At 38.5% G+C, this 20,257-nt stretch overlaps 1 protein-coding gene across 2 annotated transcripts in view; it reads left to right on the top strand.

Annotated features, from left to right (window-relative positions):
- The window catches only part of LOC150101936 (uncharacterized), a 113,906-nt gene that overhangs the window by 49,413 nt on the left and 44,236 nt on the right, over positions 1 to 20,257 (top strand). The window contains exons 4-5 of one of the 2 annotated variants that reach the window (XM_090400499.1): positions 6,469 to 6,585; positions 16,842 to 16,921. In XM_090400499.1, the coding sequence (XP_090256625.1) occupies positions 6,469 to 6,585; positions 16,842 to 16,921 (197 nt within the window). Of the gene's footprint in view, positions 1 to 6,465; positions 6,586 to 16,841; positions 16,922 to 20,257 lie in introns of both variants that reach the window. The other variant, XM_090400498.1, reaches the window with a different exon arrangement.

The raw sequence follows: 20,257 nt of genomic DNA, 5'->3' as shown, positions 1-20,257 counted from the left end.
TTAAGGTTTCATTAGCTCACTAGCCATTTTGGATCTATGTGGATTTTCATTGGGGTTATGTAATGCAAGATAAGGATTAATAATATGGCTATTATGTTTAAAACTTTGGTTTCTTAGAATAGTGCAAATGCTTATTTATTATTATTATTAAATTATTATTATTATTATTATTATTATTATTATTATTATTATTATTATTATTATACAGGTAGTATCTTCACGGAGTCAGAAAACTCATTGTAGGAGGCACAATACCTATCATACCTCTTCTTAAAATCATTCATTGTCAGGACACTCACAACTACTTCTAATAATTCATTCCACTTGCTTGAAAAGTGGTAAATGAGTGGAATGAATGGCAAATCATTCCCTCGTTTACCACTCTTCAAGCAAGAAATCTAGTCTGTACACCCTTACTAACTACACTCTTGCACAACCTCCAGGGGTGATCATTAGTTCTCTCTATTTGTCGTATATTGAAAAATGTATTTTGTGTCAATCCTGTAGAACAACTTTAGTAACTGTAAGTTTCCATCATGTCACCTCTTTTCTGCCTATTAGCTAAATTTTGCAACACACATAGGGAGCATTTCATAGACCTGCCACCAATTATTGTCCGTGTGGTTAGCCTAGTGGCTATGCTCTTTGCAACCATATGCCTAGGGAAGGAGTGTCCTAGGTTCGATTCTTGTCAACGACATGAGGAGCTCAAGGATCTTCTTCAGACATAGCCAAGTTAGCCGATCTTGGACATGGACAGCAGGGTTCTTCCCCCAGTTTATCAGGGGTTTTTCATCCCACAAGCAGGCAAACTGGCCCCGTAAACACACACACGGATAACAGTCATGAATACTGCCTTTAGGAGGATGCAGCAGAGGAGTGGCGAACCAGTTGAATTAATATGCCAGTAACCCCTCATTAGGAGAGGACTCAACCCGTCCTAGGATGGATGAGAGGGATAGGATAGGTCGCCAATTTGGTGCCCCAGGTGACTAATTCTTTTCACAGTAATCAATATGCAGAGAATCAGAGCTTTATAAACAGAGATAATACTCTTCCTATCTCTACCTATCAGTGTTCATTAACATCCAAGTAATTCTCTGAGCTATTTTGCTCATTTTACAGTATGACCTCTGAACTTCAACTCTGTCCACAATCTAGCTTCATCAGTCACCTGCAATCCAGTACCATCAATGCAATATACAGCATGTAGTTTTTTCCAACAAAGGTGAATAACTTTATACACTGATTCTCATGAATTAAGGTATAAAGACAAAATATGCAATAACTTGAAGGGGGATTGGATATGAAATTCAGGTACATTATGTGAAAAGTGACACTGAGTCTGGTTATTGTACCAGATTCAGTGTTAGATGAGTGGTGCTGTCATCAGTATATGCAAATGAACTACAGCATAAAAGCATCCACTTTTGAGTGATTTTCCATTTCATATCTGGAGTGAGAACAAAGCATTTCATAACATAATTCTTGGTTAGGGCTGCAAAACATCATTTAACTGATGAATTCAGGTGGTGAGCCATCGTATCACAATAAAGTGACTGCTTTCTTGGACAGAGGAGAAGGATACACAGTAATATACTTGGATTTCGCAAAAGCTTTTGATAGAGTACCTCATGATAAGTTGACAGTCAAACTAGAGCAGATGGGGTTGGATATTGGATTACTGCATTGGATTGGAGACTGGTTATTTGATGGGTATCAACAAGTCTGTATGGGGGTGTGATATCCAGGAAAAGGAAAGTCACTAGTGGAGTGCCTCAGGGGTCTGTTTTAGGGCTATTACTGTTTAACTTGTATATTAATGATATTGGTGAAGATTTTGGATGGAGATATTCAGTTATTTGTAGATGATGCAAAGTTAGGACGAGCCATGAAGAGTAGTGAAGATGTAGTGGCCTTACAAGAAGACTTGAATAAATTGAGTGATTGGGCACGGAAATGGAGATGTGAATTCAATGTTGCAAAATGTAAGGTTATAAAATTTGGAAAACAAAGATGGGATGCAGAATTTATGCTTGGTGAGGATATATTGTTGGAGGTGGAGGAAATAAGAGATCTGGGGGTGATAGTGGATAAGGATCTAAAATTTAGGGAACACATTGCCAAAATTGTGAAGACAACACAAAGGCTTCTGGGAATGACGCGGAGGACATTGACGTGTAGAAGTATGGAGATTCTTGTTCCGTTGTATAAGGCTTTGATTAGGCCACACATGGACTATTGTGCCCAGATTTGGTCACCAGGTTTTCAGAATGATGAAGAGATGTTGGAAAGGGTCCAATGGCGACTGACTAAGGTAGTTTCTAACCTCTGGAATGTTGAGTGTGAGGAAAGATTGAGATGTAAATTGCAGAATCTGGTGAAGAGGAGGAAGAGGGGAGATATGATAGAGACCTACAAGTTAGTAAGGGGTTGTTATAAGATCAATGGTGGAGAAGTTCTACAGAGAATAGTGGGAGATCAGGGGAGAACCAGAGGTCATCCCTGGAAACTGTATAAAGAGGGTGTGAGTAAGGGAGTGAGAGGGAAGTTTTTTTTGCGCAGAGTTGTGAATGATTGGAATGCCTTGCCTGGGAGTGTAGTGTCTGCAAGAAGTTTGAGTGTGTTTAAGATGAGATGTGTGTGTGAATAAAAGGACCTCCCAGATGAGTCTTTGACTCCATGAGGTCTTGGGGTAATAATAATAATAATAATACTGGAGGCTGGCCAAAGTCAGGTGGAGGTGGTCAGATGGCTGCATGTAAGTTGGTCCATAGTTCAAAGACTGTGGAACAAATTCCAACATTCACAAACAGCATCCCCTCCTCGAGATGCAGTAAAGGAAAGCCATGGGCTACACCTTCAGTGGGTGAACCATACCTCTGATTATCTGCTGGCCTATACTGGAGTACTAACCCAAATTCTGCTACAATCTGACCTCGCATCAGCTACAGGAACATTGTGTCTGCTTCCACTGAAGGCTTCAGAAAGGTAGTCTGTGTTTGTATGCTAGGTGACTGGTAGTCTGCATGCCCCTATCCCCCATGCCACAGGAGAACAACTTTGAAATGAGTCAGATTCTATGTCAATACAGTCATGTCCCAATTTGCCCTACAAAGCAACACTAGTCATGCTCTGATCTACAGTGAACCAGGAGCATGTTATCATTCCTCTGATATCCATGAAAGAGACACTTAATGGATGTAGTTTGATGGTTTTGGAAGGACGTACCAATCTGTATGTGCATCCTAGTGGAACTGTGAACGCTGCAACTTATAGAGATTTGATCCTGGTCCCCTGTGTTCATCTGTATTCAGGTATGATAGGCAAGACATTTATCCTAACAGATGATAATGCTCATTGTTATCAAATGAAGCTTGTAGACCAATATCTTCAAGAAGAGACTATTGTATGTTTGGACTGCCCAGCCAGGTCTTCTGACCTTAATCCTATTGAATGTGTTTGGGATGCTCTAGACAAACTTATTGCTTCTCTTAGTTTCCACCACTCCAAAAAAAAAAAAAAATCTTGTGGGACTTAGGAGAGCTTTGTAAGAGTAATTTTAAGTAATTTTTGCAAGACAATTTTAGGAAAATGTTCACGAAGTTTCAAATTCCTATCCACCATCACTCTCAGATCTTCCATCTCCTCCACTTCCTCTAAGATATTCCCACCAACCCTATACTCTGCATGTCATCCCAGTCTAAAATCTTACACTTTGCTACATTAAACTGACACCCCCGCCCACACACACACACACACACTTGCCTATTGAGACAGTCTAGTCAAGTCCTCTTGCAAGGCTACAATATCTGCTCTGCTTCTCATAACTCTCTCCAACTTTGTATCATCTGCCAACAACTGTATATCACCATTAAACCCCCTTCCAGTGTCATTCACATACAAATAATGTCCCTAAAACAGATCCTCCTGGAGCACACACTAGCGACTTTCCTCTTCTGAGATATCACTCCCCTATACACAACCTGCTGACCTATTAGACAGCTAATCTCCAATCCAATGCACTAATTTACCATCTAAACCTATCTGTTCCAATTTAACTACTAGCTTGTCATGTGGCAATTTATCAAAAGCCTTTGCAAAATCTAAATATACTACTGTATATGCATTCTCCTTGTCCCATGTATTCATTACCTTGTTATAATAAGTAAGCAGATTGCTAAAATAATTAGCAGATAGATTATGAGAATACTTCTAAATGTTTTCTTTTGTTGTTGTTGTTTGGAGAGCAGTGGGATGTGTACAGTTGGTAAAGGAATTTAATGCATGACAAATATTGTGACAGAGTTCTAATGTGTTAAAGTTAGAATCGAAGTTTTAATCCATTGCTGTTGCCAGATTAGATCATGCCCTGATGGATTATAAGACAAAAATATAAGAAAATCTCCAATTGCTATTTTGTTTTTATTACAACAGAAACATTAATGCAAAACAATTACATAATAATATTAATTAAATGTTTGCTCTATAGGGATATTGCACAATAAAACTGTTTATAAGCTCTTCTAAATTTAAATTATAAGCTATGTCCACCTCTATCGATATAGTTGCTAGACCAACCAATCTTTCTTGAGTCATTGCTGTTCACAAATAATTTTTAATCACTTTACGCTTGGAAAAACTTCTTTCTGCACTTGCTACGCTAACAGGAATGGTTAGCGTAGCGACGGCGCCTACTGAAATATGCCTGAACGAGTGGCCTTATTAAGCTGTGCCGTGAGGCAGACTGTCTCGATGCTACACCCTGATGATGGTACTGTTTTAATGTCTTGTATGTGTAACAATTTGTACATGATAACACCATGAATGATTTGAAAAGCATTATGAAACTGTTTGCTGATCACTGTGAATTATTGATATCAACATCTTCTGTGCTAAATAGTTACAAAAAAGAGTGAATTTTAATATACGTTTATTATCTGCTAGCCTGGATTCTGTATGGTAAGAGTATCTGGTCTACAGTCGATAGGCTGGAGGTTTGAATCCTGTAATAGGCATGAATGTTTCTGGTTTTCTTTAGATAGGAAATAAATTTCATCACTTGATGCGAGGCCACACTGAGCAATAAAGATTGCTTGGGGGAGGCCTGAAGTGCCTTGAAAAAGTTTCATTTGTTTTAATATTGGAAACTGCCAGGTAGCATAATAATATAACTATAAAAATAGTGGGAAACTCACGTTAAAACTTTTTTATGTAGAATATATGCCTAAGTATCATAGGCATCTTCGGAACAGGATTATAAAATAACAGTCAAATAACAGCAGACAATTTCATTTGATAGAACAGGAAGAAAGAGCAAGTACAAGAGTACTTGCTCTTTTATGAAAGGTACTTCCTTTCATAACTTCTAAGGAAGTTATGAAAGGAAGTTGTGAGCAAGAGGATAATGGCTGGTTTCTTTACATAGAGGGTGGTTGAACCATAGAATGCATTGCATGATAGAGATAAAGCTCAAGGAGTGGTATGAAAGACTTTTTGTTTTCCAAGATGGGCCTACCAACAATGAGTCTTTTGACTCCATGGGAGCCTGAATCATCATCATAATAATAATTCTAAAAAGCACCACCTTAGTAGCAAATGTAAGATAACTAAAATGGTTAATAATTTCCAACTTAAAAAAAAATAAAAATTAAATAAACAAAATCAATCTCTCTGTCATTCTCTCTCTCTATATTATTATTATTCAGGCCTCCATGGAGTCAAGAGACTCATTGTAGGTGGTCCTGCTTAAGAAACACACACATACACATATATATGTATGTAGAGAGAGAGAGAGAGAGAATAGATAAATTTTTAAGTTAGGAAATTATTCACTGTTTTAGTTACCTTACATTGGTAAGGTAACTAAAACAAGTGAATTTTTTTTAGAATTTTCTGTTATTGTTTGATTGCTTCTGTAATCCTGTACTGAAACTTATGATGCACAGGCAAAAATTCTACAATAAATAAAGTTTTAACATGAGGACTCACATGAGGAATGGGTGTTATAGGATATCATTTGATGAAATTTTCTGTTATATGAAAGGTGGGGAGAGAATATGGGGGGGCATACATGAAAGTTAAGTTCGTTCACAGTCAAGAAAGGGGAAAGAGCTAGGTTTTTGGGTTAATGAGTGCAACTAGTGTGCATGAATTTAAGGTATGACAGATGGTTTGGGTGATTTATAGCCTCCCTCGATGAGTCCTTGACTTCCTGGAAGTCTCAGATAATAATAATAATAATAATGTTTTTTTTTTTTCTTGGAATAATTCTATCTCTGCTGACCAGCTGAGATAGAATTATTTGAACTAGGTGAAAAATAATTTACTTGATTCACTTTATTGATTGCATTTCAAATAAAAAAATTATCATTAGACTTCTTTCAGGATTTTAATTAGTTACTAGCTTCTACCATATTGAAATGTGAATGATTGATTGCTATAGGATTTTTCAATTATATTCAGCAGGTGAAATACCTTCCCTGTATAATTCCCTGATTAATACAATATGCTACATGAGGAAATCCATGTTATTAACTTTAGTCAGCTGTGGTAAAGGAAAGCATGCAGAAAAAATGAGAGCACGTAAGTTATCAATAAAAATTATTTGTTAATAGATTAATGCAATAAAATGTTATGTCTTCTTCTTCTTCTTCTTCTTCTGCCTATAAACTTCAGCTTGTTGCAACAGTTTATAATTATTATTTATGTAGGCAGTGGCGCACTCAGGATTTAATCTTGGAGGGGGCCTTGATCGCTAATTCATAAGTATCACACAACATAAATAAAAAAATGAATTTTAATTAGGAAAAGATTTTTGGAAATTTTTCTAGTGTTTTTTCCTTTTCTTTGGGGGGTGCCTGGGCCCCTTGCCCCCCCCCCCCTCTGGGTGCACCACTGTATGTAGGCAATCTGTCAATAGTTTTTTGGATTCCATTGGTCATTTTTTGTTTTGGTTTCCAGTTTGTGACTATTTACTTATTATTATTATTTTAGACTGCACTAATCATTATTCACACAACATATATCATATTTTTCTCTAAACTCATTCATCGTCCAAGAACTCACAACTACCTCTGGCAATTTATTCCATTCATTCCCCCTCTCCAAGCAAAGAACGTAGTCAGCACACCCTTGGTAACACTGTGTTAAACAACTTCCAGGAGTGACTGGTTGACTCCTTGTTCTGTCAATACACATTATGTATTGAAAAATTTCTTTTGTGTTAATCTTATAGAATCATTTTAGTAACTTATATAAGTTGCTATCATTTCCCCTCTCTTCAGCCTGTCAGTTAAATTCTGCAACCCACACACCTTCACTCATAGATAGATATCATGCATATCTTATGATTTAATTCTCTATTGTTTTTTTAATCTATTATGTTAATATGATTATGCCATTCTGATTTCTTTTTTATCCATTTATTTATCAGTTGTAACTGATGTATCAATCTTTTCATTTTTTTAAACTATAAAACTAACAACCTTAAACTAATACTCACCCGTTCAGACAGTCTATTTAGGTCCTCTTGCACACAACATCTGCTCTATTTCTCATAACTCTCCCCAACTTTGCATTATTTGCAAACAACTGTATATCACCATTTAAGTCCTTTCCAATGTCATTTATATACAAATTAAACAACAATGGCCCAAAACAGACCCGGGGGCATGCCACTAGTGACTTTTCTCCTCTGGGATATCATGCACCCATACACAACCTGTTGATACCTATCAGACAGCCAATCTCCAATCCAGTGCAATAATCTACTATCCAACCCCATCTGTTCCAATTTAACTAATACTTTGTCATGTGGTAATCTATTGAAAGCCTTGCAAAATGTAAATATACTACTGCATATGCATCCCCCTTGTCCAATATATTTGTCACTTTGTTATAATAAGTAAGCAGATTGTTAAGCGTGATCTTCCTTTAGCAAACCCATGCTGTTCATTAAAGAGAATTCATCCCAACCTTGAGATGTAGAGCAGACGAAACCAACCTTGCCTATCAAATTTCAAGGCTTTGCACTTTCCAACATTAAACTAATAGCTCCAATCATTTGCCTACTCACATATGAGAGGGGGGGGTCTGGAAAGTTCTGATAAACACCTAGAACAAAAATGATATTAAAGGAACTGATATAATCACAAGAAAGAATATACTAGTAGCAGAGTTATGAAGGTAACTTATGCTCTTATATTCTCATGTTCTTTGTTGAGGTTATATCAGTTGCTTTAAACCCTCCGTAGCTTGCAGCTGATCTGACAGATACATACAAAATGTTTAATATAAATATTATTATTATTATTATTATTATTATTACTATTATTATTTAGGCCTCCAAGGAGTCAAAAGACTCATCGCGAAAGGTCCATCCTAGGAAACACCAGTCTATCAAGACTCAACATGGGAGTCCCACCTAAGAAACAAAGGCTATCATACCACTCCTTAAACTCATTGACCATTCTCATTCTCACCACTCTATCAGGCAATGCAATAACTAATATTGTAACAAAGGCAGATAACAAAGACAATTTCAGTCCTGAAATTGTCTTTGTTATCTGCCTCTGTACCCTTTCCACAGTTAATTTATCCCCTTCAAATCCTGGGGACCAAATCTGAGAACAATAGTCTAAGTGTAGTCTGATCAGGGTCTTATACAACGGAATAATAACTCTTTTATCTATGCAGGTCAGCGTCCTCATTATTTCAGCAATCCTTTGTGTTACCTTCACCACCTTTGCAATATGTCCCTTGAATTTCAGATTTCTATCATCCTCAACCCCAGATCTCTTGTCTCCCCCTACTTCCTCTAGTATATCTCCTCCAATAGAGTATGATGCGTCCCATCGATGTGTCCCAAACCCCAAGACCTTTCATTTTGCTGCATTAAAGCAACACTCCCATTCATTTGCCCATCTGTCTAGCTTATTCAAATCCTCTTGCATGACTACCACGTCTGCACTATTACTAATAACCCTTCCCAGCTTCACATCATCTGCAAACAACTGAAAAATCCCCTGCAATCCACTGAGAATGTCATTGACATAGAGGTTAAACAATATAGGTCCCAGTACTGAGCCCTGTGGAACCATTGTAACGAGTGGTGAGGTATGGAAATTTTAACAAAGGACTCGCATCGTCGAGAAAAAAAAAAAAAGCCTAACTTAGCCCCTATATTGCGACTTTGTAGAGCTTCTGACAGATATGATAATTCCTGTAGGATATCAATCATTAATGCTAGATCTTTTAAAAATTCCAAATTGAGAAGTCAGTTTAAAAAGCCCTTATATTTATCATTCGATGCAAAATGATTGCATAAAGCTGGGTAATTTCTCCACAATGCAAGAGCCGTTTGTAAACTGAGCTACCTATCGTGGTCCAAACACATGGCAGATCTTTAAAATTTTGATACCAAGATCTTTTGCAATCATTTTTAATTCTTGTGAACTTTTATGGTGATTGATGATAAAAAAGCATATAATTTATCCATAAATATTTCAAAATGATTTATTTCTTTAATGTTTTTTTATTGAATCATGTGATGCTAAGTGCAAACGATTAGTGCAATGCCAAATCACAACGTTGGGAAATTTATTATTATTATTATTATTATTATTATTATTATTATTATTATTATTATTATTCAGGCCTCCAAGGAGTCAAAAGACTCATCGAGGGAGGTCCTTCCTAACACATAAAGTCTGTCAAGATTCATCGAGGGGAGGTCCCCCCTGAGAAACACAAAGTCTATCATACCACTCTTTAAACTCACTGACCGTTCTCGCTCCCACCACTCCATCAGGCAATGCATTCCACGGCTCAACCACCCTCCATACAAAGAAACCACTCCTTACCCTCTTGCTCACAGTTTCCTTTCGTAACTTCCAGGGATGGCCACTTGTCATCACTCCTTCCTGCTGTTCAACCAAGCGAAAGAACTCCCCAGTGTCAACCCTGTAACCACCTCTCAACAGTTTAAAAGTCTCAATCATATCACCTCTCCTTCTTCTATCCACCAAACTCTGCAGTCCACATTCTCTCAGCCGATCCTCATACAGTCCTGAAACCACCTTTGTCATCCGTCTTTGTATCCTTTCCACAGTTAATTTATCCCCTTCAAATCCTGGGGACAAAATCTGAGAACAATAGTCCAAGTGTGGTCTGATCAGAGACTTATACAAAGGGATGATAACCCTCTTATCTCTGCAGGTCAGTGTCCTTCTCATAATAGCAGCAATCCTCTGTGTTACCTTCACCACCTTTGCAATATGTCCCCTAAACTTCAGGTTTCTATCAATCATCAACCCTAGATCTCTTGTCTCCCCTACTTCCTCCAGTATAACTCCTCCCATAGAGTATGCAGCATCCCATCGATGTTTCCCAAACCTCAAGACCTTACATTTTGCTGCATTATACTGATACCCCAATTCATTTGCTCATCTATCTAGCTTATTTAAATCCTCTTGCAGGGCTACCACATCTGCACTATTATTAATAATCATTCCCAGCTTCGCATCATCCGCAAACAACTGAATATCCCCCTGCAATCTACTGGCTATGTCATTGATATAAAGGTTAAACAATATAGGTCCTAGTACTGAGCCCTGTGGGACCCCACTTGTAGCCCTCTGCCTCCTGGAAACTGCTCCACCATACACAACTCTCTGATACCTATCAGACAGCCAATCCTGAATCCAGTTGACCAATCTGACATCCAGACCCATGTGCTGCAACTTAAATATCAGCTTATCATGTGGCACCCTGTCAAATGCCTTCGCCAAGTCTAAGAAAATTGCAGTATATGCCTTTCCCTCATCTAATGTTCTTGTAACTTTATTATAAAAGGCTAGCATATTGCTAAAAGAAGAGCGTCCTTTCACAAATCCATGTTGATTCTCACAGATAACATTACCTCATCTGCCCAATGCTGTATACGGTCCCTCACTACTTTCTCCAAGATCTTAACAACTACTGATGACACACAGACTGGCCTATAATTAGACACTTCCAGTCTGTTACCACCCTTATGCAATGGCACTATCTTACCTTCCTTCCATTCCCTGGGCACCTTTGCCAAAGCCAGATTTTCACTGAAAAGCCACGTTAAAGGTACTGTCAATTCCCTAGCACATTCTCTCAAAACTCGTGGCGAAATACCATCCCGTCCCACAGCTTTACTGACATCCAGAGTACTCAGTATCTGAAACACACTCTTCTCCTGTACTTCCAGACCTCGAACCATTCCTATCCCTCTAGCATTAAAACTGACTCCTCTAGGATGAAATACTCCAATAAAGTGTTCATTGAACAATTCCACTATGTCCTCTGCATCAGTCACTCTATTCCCATTTTTATCCCACAATATCATTCTTCTACAGTCATTTCTCCTCCTACTGTCCACATAGCTAAAAAAATTCCCTAGGATTTTCTTTGGATCTTAGGGCCAATCTCCTCTCATATTCCAGTTTCGCTTTCCTTACCACACTAGTCACTCTTCTGTCCTGTGTCTTATATTCCTCATGCATCTCTTCACCTGTCTCCTTATATCTCTTCCATAGCCGCCTCTTTTTCGCATGCAATTCCTGTTTAATATTGTTTGTCATCCACTTTACTCCAAATTGCGTCCTCTTCTTCACTCGTGGTATACAACTTACCATTGCTGATAACAAATATTCTTTCACAATTTCCCACGCACTGGTGATATCCCGGCCTTCCAATTCCTCCCTCCATGAAACTTCCCGAAGTTGACGTCTAAGACTATTATAATCACCTGCCTTATAATTCCACATAAGTTCCCGTCTCTTTGATACTCCTGCATGTCTATTCATTTTCCAAGTCAACACCATGTGGTCACTCTTTCCAACTGGTGGGAGAGACGTCAACTCAGTTATTATCAACTCTTCTGATGCTATAACCAAATCCAAAACTTTTGAACCTCTTGTTCCCTCTGTTACATGTTGCCTAAGACATTTGTCCCTCAAGAATTCTAGAAATTCCATTCCCCTATTGCTACATGCATCTTCCTCTCTCCAATTTATACTACTGAAGTTAAAATCTCCCATAACAATCATTCTTCTTGCACTTGCCAAACTTAGCTGTCTAAACATCTCCTGGTCCCCATCCTCTGTGCTCCTGGGTCTGTAGCAACACCCCACTAAATATCCTGTCTTGCCTACCTCTACCTCACACCATATGCTCTCAAAATCATTTGTCTCACTTCCTTCCAAATTCTCCACTCTTAGAGGACATAGGTCATCACTTATCATAAGCAGCACCCCACCACGATGCTTTCCCTCCTATCCTGACGAAAAATGCTATATCCAGCGACTTCTATTGCTGTTGTTATATCCCCTTCTGTCAACCACGTCTCAGTGATCGCAATAATTTTTGGCCAGGGTGATGCTATCTGCGCCACCAATTCCTCTCCCTTATTCCGGATACTCCTGGCATTAGTATAAAGCATATAAATGCCATTGTTTCTATACCCAGCATCATCCCTTCTACACTCCACTGGGCTCAGTGTTACCTGACATCGTCTCCCTTCTCCCAAGTATCCATTCCCACAAGAGGCCACCCCCGCTATCATCCTCCCTGGGACACACTGACTCGTTCAGAACAGCAATCTCTCCAGATTCCTACGTCCTTCCTCATTCAAATGTAAACGGTCTCTCGCATACAACTCCTCTCTTTCCTCAAACACACTCCAAGCATCCACATATACCAGTCCTCTCTTGTCACACATTCTCGCTATTATGCCATTCAATATCACTGCTCTTCTGCTCAGCTCATCATTATCATACCTAGGCAACACGCACACTATTTTTCCTCTCTCTGTCTTCTTCCGTAGTCTCAAGCAAAAATCTCATATCTCTTGCTGCCCGACTTACATTACCACTCAAGTCATTCGTTCCTACCATCACAATCATCTCATCCACCCTTTCACCTCTCTTAATTGCCATAGCCACCCTTTCTATTGTTCCTCCTGGCAAACACTCCTCACGCATCCTATCTTGAACACCACAGATCATTGAGTCGCCATACATTATACCTCTTACCATTCCCTCGCTCCTATTGTTTCCATTCTCTCCTCTTCTTTCATTCCCATACCTCTCTCTTCTACTGTTTCCATTCTCTCCTCTTCTAGCACTCCCATACATCTCTCTCATTCCCTCTCTCCTACTGTTTCCATTTTCTCCACTTCTAGCACTTCCATATCCCTCTCTCATTCTGTCTCTCCTACTACTGTTTCCATCCGCTCGTCTTCTAGCATTCCCATACCTCTCTCTCATTCCATCTCTCCTACCGTTTCCATTCTCTCCTCTTCTAGCACTTCCATATCTCTCTCTCTCATTCCATCTCTCCTACTGTTTCCATCCTCTCGTCTACTAGCATTCCCATACCTCTCTCTCATTCCCTCTCTTCTACTGTTTCCATTCTCTCCTCTTCTAGCACCCCCATACCTCTCACTCATACTCCCTAAATTCTCTCTCTCTCTCTCTCCTACTCTGATTTGCCTTGCATTTATCTCTTCCATTCTCCTAATCTTATCTTTCATACTTCTGCTCTCATTCACAAGACATTCCACCTCCTCTTTCAACTCATCTATCTCTCTCTGCAGGTCAGTCACTCTTAATCTAAATTCACTCTCCCAAACAAAACCATCTCCTAAACTTCCACAGTCACGCACACCTTCCACACTATCAACTATTATTTTCTCATTCTCTCCTATCATACTACTTGTCTTCCTACATTCATTCCCCGTTCCTGGAGCAACAAAGTCGGATATCAATATATCTAATGTACTTATTTCCTCCAACTGCCTGCATTTTGCGCACATACGCTCTCCACTCTCTTTAACAAGCCACATATGTAATTCCCGAGACGCATACATGCCGCAAGTACTACATGCCACAAAGTCCCTTATGATATTGCTAATAATTGAGTTCTTAAATGGCAGAGGACTTTGCGTTACACCACTTGCGACTGCTGCTGAATCCACCATCATTCCTTACTGCCGAGTAGCGTAATCTTTAATAATTATTCAATTAATAAATAAGAGGAAAAAAAATACAAACATCAGAACATTTAAGTACTAAATATAATTAAATAAAATGGAATATAACTAAATACAGTAACTTAGCTTCGTTTTGTCTTCCACCGTTACGCGTTCGATTCCGACGGTACCAAAATATATTATATCGCGACAGCAACTAACTTCCAAAAAACAACCACTGAAGTACACTCGTATTCAGAGAAACAATTTAGCACTCAAAAACGGGGAAAAAAGCGGACTATTCACTGATTAAAAATCACTTTCTTCTGCACAGCTCAAATTCACCGCCACGTGCTACAATGTGCTTTGCATTATCATTTTTGTAGAAGTTTGATTGCAACACCTGATTTATTTCCTAACATTACACTAGCTTCATCAAAATAAAATGCAATGATATGATTTTTTATATAGTTATCAGAAAATCCATATGAATTTAAAGTAGCAATTATAGTAGCATGTATACATTCCACTGTGGTATTTTCTAGTTTTACAAGATTATTAAACAAGAAGAACAAGGGGCTTGCAAATTTGAGAAAAATTTAACAAAGGGCTTGCGCGGGCCCCTTATTGCTCGCGACTGCTTATAACCCTCTGCTTCCTTGAAACTGCCCCACCATACACAACTCTCTAATGCCTATCGGACAACCAATCCTGAATCCAGTTGACCAGCCTGACATCCAAACCCATGTGCTTCAACTTAAATATCAGCTTATCATGTGGCACCCTGTCAAATGCCTTCGCTAAATCCAAGAAAATGGCATTATATGCCTTTCCCTTATCTACTGCTCTTGTAACTTTATTATAAAAGGCTGGCATATTACTAAAACAAGAGTGCCCCCTCACAAATCCATGTTGGCTCTCACAGATAACATTACCCTCATCTGCCCAATGTTGTATACGGTCCCTAATTAATTTCTCCAAGATCTTAACAACTACTGATGACACACAAACTGGCCTATAATTAGACACTTCCAGTCTGCTACTGCCCTTATGCAATGACACTATCTTACCTTACTTACATTCCCTGGCACCTTTCCTGTAGCCAGACTTTCATTGAAAAGTCAGGACAAAGGAGCTGTCAGTTCCTTAGCACATTCTCTCAAAACTTATGGTGAAATACCATCCAGTCCCACAGCTTTACTGACATCCAGAGTACTCAGTATTTGGAACACGTTCTCCTCCTGCACCTCTAAATCTCGAACCTGCCCTATCTCTCTAGTATTAAAATTTACTCCTCCAGGATGAAATACACCAATAAAGTGTTCATTGAACAATTCCACTATGTCCTCTGCATCAGTCACTCTATTCCCATTTTTATCCCACAATGTCATTCTTCCACGATCATTTCTCCTCCTTCTGGCCACATAGCTAAAAAATTCCCTAGGATTTTCTCTGGATCTTAGGGCCAATCTGTTCTCATATTCCAGTTTTGCCTTCCTTTCCATACTAGTAACTTTCCTGGCTTGTGTCTTATATTCTTCATGCATCTGCTCTTCACCTGTCTTCTTATATCTCTTCCATAACCTCTTTTTCACATGCAGCTCCTGTTTAATATTGTTTGTCATCCACTTTACACCAAATTATATCTTCTTCTTCAGTTGTGGAATACAGCTTACTATTGGTGCTTACAAATATTCCTTCACAATTTCCCAAGCACTAATGATATCCTGGCCTTCCAATTCCTCCCTCCATGAAACTTCCCCAAGTTGATGACTAAGACTATTATATAATGGGATCCGTAAACTACAACATATGGGAATGGATATAGGGTTGGTGAGATGGATAGCTGGGTGGTTGATGGAGAGATATCAAAGAGTAGTTTATTCAGGAGTAGAGTCCAAAAGACGGCCTGTGACTAGTGGTGTGCCGCAGGGTTCTGTTCTTGGACCACTGCTGTTTAATCTGTTCATTAACGATATAGGGAAGGGTCTAAGTGGGACAGTTCATTTGTTCGCTGATGATGCAAAGTTGGGTAGGGCGATAGTGAATGCAGATGATGTCAAAGTCTTGCAAGATGACTTAGATAGATTAGAGTTCTGGACTAAGGAGAATGGATGTCAATTTAATGTGACAAAATGTAAGGTTATGCATTTCGGAGTGAAAAGATTAGCAGCAGTATACCACATTGGTGGAACTGTACTCCAAGAACTGATCAACCAAGCGAAAGAACTCCCCAGTGTCAACCCTGTAACCACCTCTCAACAGTTTAAAAGTCTCAATCATATCACCTCTCCTTCTTCTATCCACCAAACTCTGCAGTCCACATTCTCTCAGCCGATCCTCATAACTATCCTTGTACAGTCCTGAAACCATCTTTGTCATCCGTCTTTGTATCCTTTCCACGGTTAATTTATCCCCTTCAAATCCTGGGGACCAAATCTGAGAACAATAGTCCAAGTGTAGTCTGATCAGAGACTTCTAAAGTCATTAGCCTCCATATACAAGTAGCCTAGTTGTGAAGGTACTTCATGTGCAAACTGTTTATTTATACTTATGAAGAAGGATTAAGAAGGTGTCCTCCTGTGATTTGTCTTCAGACTCCTTGAAGGGTGTCATGAATAATAATAAACAAGAATATACTATTTCTTGGCATTTTTAATTTAATTTTATTCAGTTTTAAGTCATATTTAAAAATATTTGATATGTGTTTTACATTTGAGAGAGGATATTTTGAATTCTGTTTGTCTGAATTTTTATTCTTATATCATAGTTATGGTTAATGTTATTGTTCATACTACCAGTTAATGTTGAAATTATGTTAACCTTAAACTGTTTACAGAAATTGAACAATGTTTAAAGGTAGTGAAACAGATGAAAAAGATATCTGGAGCATTAGATGTTATTTTTGAAATGGATCAGGTGAGAATAATGAAAGAGAAAATTTATATAGTGCATGATTTTTTATTATCTTGAATCTTTAACTCTTATAATGCAGTATTGTATTACATGACTAGTGCTGTTTTGTGACAATCAGCTTTACATTGGTGATGTTTTTGTATTCAGGCAATCAAAGACAAAGCGCTTCATATGTTATCTAGCTGCTTGTCTATTTTTGTTGGAGGAAAATCAAAACTTTTGAAGAAAAAATCTGGCTGCCACCTTATGAAAAATGCAGTCTGTTCAGCCTTGCATTAAGAAGTGCAACTGCTGTATAACTATATTTAAATTAGTAAGAAAGAATTAATTAGTCTTCTATATAGGCCTGTTGTAGACAAAAGATTTATTAGTTTGTAACACAAGCACTATATGTAATTATAATTACAATTCTGAAAAATTATAATTACAATTCTGGAAAAATAAAAATAAAATAAAAATTTTATTTTTCCATATTTCTGCTTTTTTTTTTTTTTTTTCACACTGGTCTCAAATGCAAAGGTCTGCATTATCTATAGTCTACTAGTACTCTGAACGGATCAAAAGTTGAAAAGAAAACAGAAACTTACAACAGGTATCAAACAGGAAGAAAAGTTAGTTTAGTGAATTAGACCAGTAGCGCACTCAGGATTTAATCTTGGAGGGGGCCTGAGCACTCAAAATTTAATCTTGGGGGAAGGGGCGAGCACTCAAGATTTAATCTTGGGGGAGGGGGAGAGTTGAGTAGACGATTTGAGAATATACACTATGAATTGCATACGAGCTGTGACTGAGCATCTGCAGTGATCGCCAATTACATGATACCCATGATCTCCTCTGACTCGGCTCGTGCAAATGAAGTAGCGGCCGAGCACTACTTCATTCGCCTTGCGTTCACAGCAGCCAGGATTCCCGAGCTCTGTAGGGTAGTCCCACCTTATGTGACTGCTAATTCATAAATAGCATAGAAATAGAAGACACGATACAACATAAATTTTTAAAATAAATTATTTTAATTAGGAAAAGATTTTTAGAAATTTTTGTAGTGTTTTTTTCCTTTTTCTGTTTGGTGTGGCAGGGCCCCTGTGACCCTGGGTGTGCCAATGTATTTGACAGTAGCACGAAAGAACATTTGATGGTTGCTGCATATTGTAACCTGATTCAAAAAATGGGGGAAATTATTATTATCATCGAGAGTTTATTTTTCACTTGGTTAGATTATAATAAGTTTAGTTTAATCCTTTATCCAAGTGTGAGCAAACAAAGTTTGCGCCTGAAAGTATCTTCGGGACTGAGAGTAAGGTGGTACAACACCGGGCAACTCGTTGCAAAGGAGGAGAAAGCTCTCATCACTCCTATCTCAGTATCTCCCATAATACAAAGCACATCTCCTTGCGGACATGTGTAATGCTATGCATTAAGGCAAGGGCCACTACCCATACCGATTTCGACCTTTATTGAGGTCTCGTCAGTGGGAGTCAGGTCCAGTAGTGGAGATACCAAGGCAGAAGCAGTGAGAGGTCATCCCAACCTATAGGAGTTGCCAAAGGGTGTACAGCCTTATTATTAAATTACTCCGGATTCAGAGAAAGATGTTGAGAGTTTATTTTTCACTTGGTTAGACTATAATAAGTTTAGTTTAATCCTTTATCCAAGTGTGAGCAAACAAAGTTTGCACCTGAAAGTATCTTCAGGACTGGGAGTAAGGTGGTACTTACTCCCAGTCCTGAAGATACTTTCAGGCACAAACTTTGTTTGCTCACATTTGGATAAAGGATTAAACTAAACTTATTATTATTATCATCACAGACAAAGTTGGCCTAAAAATCCACCATGAAATAACAAAGTGGATGAAAACTAACTACATAGTTTTAAAAGCATGCCCATAGAATAAGTTGAGGCCTCCTCTGCTTGTGCCAGGCTATAAATAGACATCAGTATTATAGAAGAGCTGATGAGGGCAAAAGAACTTACTCCTATCATCACATTAAATTAGTACTTACAGACAAAAAAAAAACATTCATCTATCCTCAAGTTGCAGTTCTGAAGTGTGGAACAATCATACAGATGGACAAATGAATGGGGGTCTCGGTTTAATGCAGCAAAATGTATGGTCTTGAGGTTTGGGAAACATCGATGGGATGCTGCATACTCTGTTGGAGAAGCTATACTGGAGGAAGTAGGGGACACAAGAGATCTGAGGTTGATGATTGATGGAAACCTGAAATTTAGGAGCATATATTGTATAAGACCTTGTATGTTGTATAAGACCCTGATCAGACCACATTTAGACTATTGTTCTCAGATTTGGTCCCCAGGATTCTAAGGGGATAAATTAACTGTGGAAAGGTACAAAGGCAGATAACAAAGATAGTTTCAGGACTGTACAATGTTAGTTATGAGGATCAGCTGAGGGAATGTGGACTGCAGAGTTTGGTGGATAGAAGAAGGAGAGGTGATATGATTGTTTTAAACTGTTGAGAGGTGGTTACAGGGTTGACACTGGGAAGTTCTTTCACTTGGTTGAATAGCAGGAAGGAGTGATGAAAAGGTGCCATCCCTGGAAGTTATGAAAGGAAACTGAAACTGTGAGCAAGAGGGTGAGGGAGTGGTTTCTTTGCATGGAGGGCAGTTCAACCATGGAATGCATTGCTTGATAGAGTGGTGAGAGTGAGAACGGTCAACAAGTTTAAGGAGTGGTATGATAGAGTTTGTATTTCCTAGGAAGGACCTCCCACGATGAGTCTTGATAGACTTTGTGTTTCTTAGGAAGGACCTTCCGCGATGAGTCTTTTGACTCCATGGAGGCCTGAATAATAATAACAAATACAGCAGAGAGAGAGGGAATATTACCTCAGCTAAAATGCAGTACTGAACACGGAATAGGCAATATCAGAAGAACAGTGAACAGCAAAAACAGAGACATCTGCAAGCTGGCAGGCATTGAAGATGTGGGGAAGCATGCATAAACAGATGAGACACATTAATACCAGAATGGAAAATAAGAGTTGGACATACACCAGGAGTGGTGAACCTTTATAACAGTGCATGACAGAATGGATCAAATCTTTTAAAAATTATCCTTGAATGTCTCTTGGAATTTTGCTAAGTACAGCCTACCCCCACTTATTCACCAGGTTAGAGACCAGAGCATGCAAAAATCAGAAATCAGCCAAAAGCAGAATCTAGCATTTATTTAGCTTGCAAATGCATTTTGGCCACCAAAAAATAAATAATGCACTATATATTACTTGTGAATGTGTGCAAAAGCTAAATAACACACTAGAATATACAAAGGCAGGTACAATAAATGAATTTAGTATGCACAGGCACAGCATTTTT

The sequence above is a fragment of the Typopeltis vanoorti genome, chromosome 11 (genome assembly GCF_054136105.1).
Source record: "Typopeltis vanoorti isolate ZY-2024b chromosome 11, IOZ_Tvanoo_1.0, whole genome shotgun sequence".
NCBI lineage: Eukaryota > Metazoa > Arthropoda > Arachnida > Uropygi > Thelyphonidae > Typopeltis > Typopeltis vanoorti.
The sequence above is the reverse complement of the archived record's forward strand: the minus strand, read 5'-3'. Positions and strand labels throughout refer to the sequence as shown.